The sequence below is a fragment of the Eulemur rufifrons genome, chromosome 21 (genome assembly GCF_041146395.1).
Source record: "Eulemur rufifrons isolate Redbay chromosome 21, OSU_ERuf_1, whole genome shotgun sequence".
In the NCBI taxonomy this organism is placed as follows: Eukaryota; Metazoa; Chordata; class Mammalia; order Primates; family Lemuridae; genus Eulemur; species Eulemur rufifrons.
The window spans coordinates 21,439,844-21,447,185 of NC_091003.1; the positions used below are offsets into that span (position 1 = coordinate 21,439,844).

Genomic DNA, 7,342 nt, shown 5'->3' on the forward strand with positions numbered 1-7,342 from the left:
GCCACTGCGCTGCCGGCTGCAGACACAGGCCACACCATGAAGCTGGCCCTCCTGCCCTGGGCTCTGCTGCTGCTGGCGACAGCCCCCGGCCGGGGCCCTGGGCCCACAGCAGGTATGCCCCCACCCTGCCCTTGTGCCCATCTGTCTGTCCATCTGCCTGCCGCAGCCGGGCCGGGCCGGACGCCCCTCTGGGCCCAGCCTCTGCCCATCTGTCAGGCCATCTGTGGCTGCGCTAGGGGCAGTGGGAAGACACTCTGGGGATCTGTGGTCAAGCGGCTGCTGGGGGGCATGGCAGGTCTGGACCTGCCCACCCTACACCCTCTGGGAGCAGGGAGGAAGGCAGGGGAGACCCACAGAGCCCTCGGCCTGCACCCGCGCCCCGATGGAGGGCGTGATTAGGACAGGGAGCTAGGACTGTGGGTGTCTAGGGGAAGCCCCTAATTCCAGAGCCCCAGAGCAGGGGTCCCAGCCCTGGACCGCCTCCCACCCTCCAACCCCACCCTCCACCCCGCCCCCACCCCCACCCCATTCCTGTCACCCTCCTGCCACTTATCTGGCTTGCGGCATCTCGCAGCCTCCTCCCCACACCCCAGGTGAGCCAGCCTCACATCCTTGGCCAATAAATAAATATTTATTGTCGCTCTTGAGTGCCAGGCAGGGCACTCAGTGAAGTGGGGCCAGCCGGAGGCTCAGGCCCAGGCCTGGCCCTTGACTGGCCTCGTTTGAGGGGGATGGGGAAGGACCGGGTGGGACGTGCCATCCCGCGGGGTCCCTGCACCTGCGCCAGTCAGGCTTCCCGCCCGTCCTCCCCGCCAGCTCCGGCAGTGCGGCCCACGGGAGACGGCTCCTCTCCCGAGGCCGGGCCCCTGCTGGAATTGTCCTTCCTCTCCCGAAGAGGAAGGGAGCACCCCTGGCCTCCTCCCCCAAGGGCGGGGCTCTCGATTTCGGCCTCCGGGCAAGTGACATGGGTCCCATTCAGCCTGGGCACTGTTCCCTACCCGGCCTCCCACGGGACTCCAGCCCCGGCGAGCACGAGGGGGCCTCCCCTGCTCTCGCCCACAGACTCCTCAAGGAGTCAAGAGAGGTGCCCACACCCAGGTCAAGGGCTCAAGCAGCTGTGGCCCCCTGAGGACCCCGCCACACCACGTGGGGTACAGGCCGTGGTGGCTGAGGGTCAGTCATGCCGTGGGGACTCCGGCAGGGCTGGGTGTTTGGAGGCCTCGCTGCATTCTAGCCAGATCATCTGTGCTAAGGTTTACCTCATCCCCACGGGCCCTGTGGCTTTCCATTGTGTCCACGTGGTGGCCTGTGTCATTCCCAGACCGGCCAGCGTTCTCCTGGGGACGCTGCTCTCTAATGGGCTGCAGGGAAAGAGACGGGCCCTGCGTGCGGGGCAGCTGCCTGGCACCCGCCCAGCCGGGCGCTCAAGGGCCTCCTCCCCAGGTGCCCAGGAGAGCTGCTCCCTGCGCTGTGGGCACCTGGAAGGGCCGTGCTCCTGCCACCCGACCTGCTCCGGCCTCGGCACCTGCTGCTCGGATTTCCGGGACTTCTGCTTGGAGATCTCGCCCTACTCAGGCTCCCTGATGGGCGGCAAGGACTTCGTGGTGCAGAATCTCAAGTGGTTCAGCACCACGGACGGCGTAATCTGCAGGTGGGAGGCCGAGGGTCCCCACACCGCATCCCCCTGTGTGCTAGGAGCCCTGGCTGGCTGAGTCAATCCCTCAGACCAGGACAGGCGGGAGGGCACAGGGACAGCCGGCTGGACAGGTTCCCCGTGCCACCTCTGCCCCCACAGGTTTAAGGAGAGCATCGAGACCCTCGGCCACGTGGACTCATCCAGGCAGGTGCACTGCGTGTCACCCCTGCTCTACGAGAGCGGCCGCATCCCCTTCACCGTCTCGCTGGACAATGGCCGCTCCTTCCCTCGCGCGGGCACCTGGCTGGCAGGTGAGCCCCCGCCCTGCGCGCACAGGGATTTCACCAGCACTAATCTATGCACACCGAGACCTGGCCGCCCGCACCCTGCCGCTCTGGCTGAACCAGTCCCTCTGCCGGCCCACCCGGCCACGGGCGGGGGTTCCTGCCGAGCGCTGGCTCCCCCCCCCCCCCCCCGCACCCAGGCGCGAGTCCCAGCCAGCGTAAGTGGGAGCTGCGGGGTCCCCCACGGGGGGCCAGTGCCTGCCTGCTGAGCTGGGCCAGGCCAGGGCAGGGGACGAGCCAGATGGGGGCCAGAGGCCTGGGCAGCGGAGGACAGGCGGCCTCTCTGGAATCCGAGTCCTTTTCTGCCACAAGGGTCTGGAGAGACCACCCAGCTGCTGTGACCTCTGCCCTTGGGAGGCTCCCCCAGCCCCCAGCTTCTGGCCTCCTCCCCTGCACACCCTGCGCCCCAGGCCTTCACTCGCCCCTCACCCCCTGCCCAGTGCACCCCTACAAAGTGTCGGAAACAGAGAAGAGCCACCTGGTGAACGAGACCCGCTGGCAATACTACGGCACGGAAGACACCGCGGGCAACCTGAGCCTGACCTGGGACGCCTCGGCGCTGCCCTCGCAGGCTGTCACCATCGAGCTGTGGGGCTACGAGGAGACGGGTGAGGCCCGCCGAGGGCTGTGGGGGCCTTGGGAGTTTTGGGTGGGAGAAGGGGGTCCCGGGTGTGTGGGGGATGGGGCTGGGGGGTTCTAGGTGGGGCTGAGCAGGGAAGGGAGCTCTGGGCAGGGATTTGGGGTCAGGATCAGGAAGGAGCAGCTAGAGGGGGTGGGGGGCAGTGGTCGGGGCCCAGCCCCTGGAGAGGAGGCTGGTGTTGGACACAGAAGAGGCTTGTTCCACCCCGTCCTCTCTGAGCCCTTGCATGGCTGGCACTGCCCTGGGCCCAGCCGTGGGCAGGGACAGCGAGTGTGGGGGGAGGTGGGTGGTCCCCTAAGCCAGGGTCCTCCTATGGGGACCACCTGTCTGTCTGTCCACCCATCCGCACACATCTGTCCCCAGCTGCGCCAGGCGCCGAACCCCCTCCTGCCCCAAGGGTCCTGGGCGGGTGCCAGGGCTAACTAGGCTTCCCCCCTTCAGGGAAGCCGTACTCCGGGGAGTGGACAGCGAAGTGGTCGTACCTCTACCCGCTGGCCTCAAACATCCCCAACTCTGGCTTCTTTACCTTCATCCCGAAACCTGCATCCTCCAACTACCAGGCGTGGAGAGTGGGTGCACTCCGGATCACCGACAGCAAGAACTACCCGGGGAAGAAGTAAGGGCCGGGGCCTGACCGCCTTCAGACTGTCCTGCTTGCCCGGGAAGCCCGGTCGGGGTTGGGGGGGACAGTGGGGTGGCCTGGCCCGGCCCCCAGCTCCTGCATGGCCGCTGCCACAGGGACGTGCAGGCGCTCTGGACCAACGATCACGCGCTGGCCTGGCACCTGGGCGATGACTTCCGGGAGGACCCCGTGGCCTGGGCCCTCGCTCAGTGCGGGGCCTGGGAGAAGCTGGAGGACGAGCTGCCGGACTTCCTGGAGGAGCTGCCCGACTGCCCCTGCACCCTGGTGCAGGCCCGGGCCGACTCCGGCCGCTTCCACGTGAGCTCCGCAGGGAGGGGACCTCCGCAGGGAGGGGACGCGGAGGGGGCAGCCTCCGGCACTGAGGCCCTGGGAGGTGGGGCTGGCGTCTGAGCCCCCTGTGGCGTTGGCTTCCTGGAGGGGAGGCAGAACCCGAGGCTCCGGGTGACGCCGCTGGCTGCTCTGCAGACGGACTACGGCTGTGACATAGAGCAGGGCAGCGTGTGCACCTACCACCCTGGGGCCGTGCACTGTGTGCGCTCCGTGCAGGCCAGGTGAGCCCGGGCTGCGGGCCGTGCTGGGGGCTGGGGGCTGGGGCCGGGCCGGGCTCCCAAAGGCCGCCCTGACCTGCCGGCGCCCCCAGCCCCCGGTACGGCGCAGGCCAGCAGTGCTGCTACACGGCGGATGGCACCCAGCTCCTGACGGCCGACTCGAGCAGCGGCAGCACCCCCGACCGCGGCCACGACTGGGGCGCACCCCCGTTCCGCACGCCGCCCCGCGTGCCCGGCATGTCCCACTGGCTCTACGACGTCCTCAGCTTCTACTACTGCTGCCTCTGGGCGCCCGAGTGCTCCCGCTACATGCAGCGCCGGCCCTCGAACGACTGCCGCACCTACCGGCCCCCGCGCCTGGGTGGGTGCCAGCCGGGCGCCTGGGGAGGGTGCGCCGGCCCGGCCGAGGTGGGCCCCGCCTGACCCCCTGCTCTCGCCCCAGCCTCCGCCTTTGGAGACCCGCACTTCGTCACCTTCGACGGCACCAAGTTCACGTTCAATGGGCGGGGCGAGTACGTGCTGCTGGAGGCGGCGCTGACCGACCTGAGGGTGCAGGCGCGGGCCCAGCCCGGGGTGACGTCCAACGGTGAGGCCGGGCCCGGGGCCTGGGGTGGCGCTGGGGCAGGCAGGCGGGAGGCTGGAGCCCAGCGGGCCCATTCTGCGCCCACCACCGCAGGCACGCAGACCCGCGGCACGGGGCTGACCGCTGTGGCCGTCCAGGAGGACAACTCGGACGTGGTGGAGGTCCGGCTGGCCCGCAGCGCAGGGGCGCTGGAGGTGCTGCTGAACCAAGAGGCGCTCAGCTTTGCCGAGCAGAGCTGGATGGACCTGAAGGGTGAGCCATCCAGCCGGGCAGGGCCTCCTTGCCCTCCCGCCCGGGGGCCGGGGGCGGCCCTGGGCCTCCACGCCTCTCCGCAGCCCTGGCCGGGGCTGGGGTGCTGCCCAGGGCTCAGATGCAAAGACAGAGGCCCCTGGGGGCTCAGAGAGGGGCCGGCGGGTGAATTGTGCTCCTCCCTCCATGGCTGTCTTTAGGCCAGATGTGGTCCCAGGCCATAGGTGGCAGGAGCACAGCCAGAGGTGTGTCTCAGGCCACCACACCCATGGAGGTGTCCACAGTGTACCCACGGGCCCCGCCAGAGGCCTGAGAGGCTGGGGCTGTGGGACGTGTCCTCCCCGTGGCCCGGAGGGACCCGGGAGCCGTACGGAGGGGACGTGCCCTGGCAGCTCTCACCGCTGGGCTGCACAGCGCCACTCCTGCGCACACAAGCCACCGCAAGGACACAGCCTGCATGGTTAAGGACACCGCTGGCAAGTGCGGCAGCTCCACACCGACCCCTTGCCTCAGGAACTGAACGAGTGACAGGGATCCCATAGGCATGGGGGACCTGGGGTGGGCCTGTCAGCGCTGCGAGTGCAGAGACCCCCAGGAAGGGCCAAGGCGGGCGCGGCTGCTGCAACGCAGTCGGGACAGACCCCACAGGCTGCCTCAGCGCGGGGCCCCCCTGCACGGGCTGGCACCTGGGCACACCTGGGGGTTCCGGTGCAGGCGTGGGCCGGGTGGTAAAGTGTCACGGTCAGCAGGGCTGGTCCCGGAGCTGCCCCCTCCCCTGCAGGTGCCCCATGGGTGCCGACCACCCCGTCCTGGGCTCCAGGAGGGCAGGGCACGGTGTCCCAGGGGGTGACCCTGACCCATCCCCACCTGTGCCCAGGCATGTTCCTGTCGGTGGCTGCCGAGGACAAGGTATCAGTCATGCTGGCTTCGGGGGCCGGCCTGGAGGTCGGCATTCAGGGCCCGTTCCTGAGTGTGTCCGTCCTGCTGCCCGAGAAGTTCCTCAACCACACCCGCGGCCTCCTGGGGACGCTCAACAACGACCCCACCGACGACTTCACCCTTCACAGTGGGCAGGTCCTGCCCCCAAGCGCCAGTCCGCGGGATCTGTTCCAGTATGGGGCCAGCTGTAGGTGACCCCGTGGCGTGTGCTGGGTGCAGAGGGTGGGGCCCGGGGACAGCGTGGCCCGGGAGGGGTCCTTGGGGGCCACCACGGCCAGCCAGGCCTGCCTGTCTCCCCAGGGGCCGTGCACAACGCTTCCTCCCTGCTCACCTACGACTCCTGGTTCTTGAGGCAGAACTTCCTGTACCAACCCAGGCATGACCCCACCTTTGAGCCCCTCTTCCCCGGTGAGGCCGCCCTCAGCCCCAGCCAGGCACACGAGGCGGCCGAACTATGCGGGGATGATCCCTTCTGCAACTTCGATGTGGCGGCCACAGGGAGCCTGAGCACCGGCAACGCCACGCGGGTCGCCCACCAGCTGCACCAGCGTCGTGCGCAGAGCCTGCAGCCGGGTGAGGGCAGGCAGGGGCGTGGGGGCACGGGGGCGGGTGCCCCGCCCTGGGACGGGACCCCCCAAGCCGGCCGGCTGTGGGCGGTGGCCGGCGGCTCAGGCCTGTTGTCTGCGCTCTGCCCCCAGTGGTGTCCTGTGGCCGGCTGGCCCCTCCCCTCAACGGGCACAAGGACAGCATCAGGTACCTGGTGGGCTCCACCGTCCGCTTCCACTGCAACAACGGCTACAGCCTGGCCGGGGCAGACAGCAGCACCTGCCAAGCCGACGGCACCTGGTCCACACCCACCCCGGAGTGCCAGCCAGGTGAGGGCGTCCCGCCACCACGCACCTGCCCGTGCCCCCTACGCCCGAGGCCCCAGCCCAGCCTCACCACTCTCGTCCCCTCGCCAGGACGGAGCTACGCGGTGCTGTTCGGCATCATCTTTGGAGGCCTCGCGGTGGTGGCGGCCGTCGCGCTGGCCTATGTGCTGCTGCGCCGCCGGAAGGGCAACATGTGAGACCCCGCCCGGCCCCGGCCCCGCCTGCCGCCCTCCTCCCCTCTCCCAAGAGGGGCCTGTGCCCCCTCCAAACCGCATCTCTGTTGCAGGCACGTCTGGGGCTCACAGCCGTGACGGGGACAGCTCGGCCGAGACCCCACCTCCTGGGAGAGAGCCCCGGCCCCCCGGAACACGCACCCCAGTCCCGCGGCTCCCGCCGCCCCAGGGCTGCGCACCTTGGACCCGGACACCTGGCGCCTGGGCCTTTAATACCCTCCTCCGGCGTCTCAGACCCGGGGCCCCAACGCCTGTGCCGTCAGCGCTCCGCACTCTGTCCTCAGATACTTCCGGCTCTGATGCCCCAGACCTGAGCCTTCACGCCCTGGAGTTCGAGCCCCAGTGCTGCCGCCCCTGACACCCGCTGCCCATAACCCGACGCCTGGTCCCCGATACGCTGAGACCCGGGCCCCACCGTGGGGGCCAGAGCAGAGCTGCCTGGGGCCTGGACGCCCAGGCCCGGCCCGAGACCCCAGATGGGCCCTGTCCCAGGGTGCGGAGAGGCCTCAGGACCCCAGAGCAGAGAGCAGATCCCCCCAGGGGGAGAGACCACCCTCTGTGCTCCAGGCTCGTTAATTCTGACTTTTCTGGAAGGTCACTCAGGAACACCCCTCCCTGCCTGTACAAGGAGAAAACAAGCCCCTTGTGTTCCTTC

At 69.6% G+C, this 7,342-nt stretch overlaps 1 protein-coding gene across 1 annotated transcript; it reads left to right on the forward strand.

Moving 5' to 3' along the window:
* Positions 1-7,342, forward strand: SUSD2 (sushi domain containing 2). Its single transcript, XM_069496835.1, has 15 exons — positions 1-112; positions 1,444-1,651; positions 1,796-1,947; positions 2,421-2,588; positions 3,062-3,236; positions 3,359-3,560; positions 3,729-3,814; positions 3,904-4,172; positions 4,254-4,397; positions 4,488-4,646; positions 5,521-5,769; positions 5,883-6,155; positions 6,281-6,457; positions 6,545-6,647; positions 6,741-7,342. Exons 1-15 carry the CDS (start codon positions 37-39, stop codon positions 6,763-6,765), a joined length of 2,466 nt encoding a protein of 821 aa, XP_069352936.1. The 5' UTR covers positions 1-36; the 3' UTR covers positions 6,766-7,342.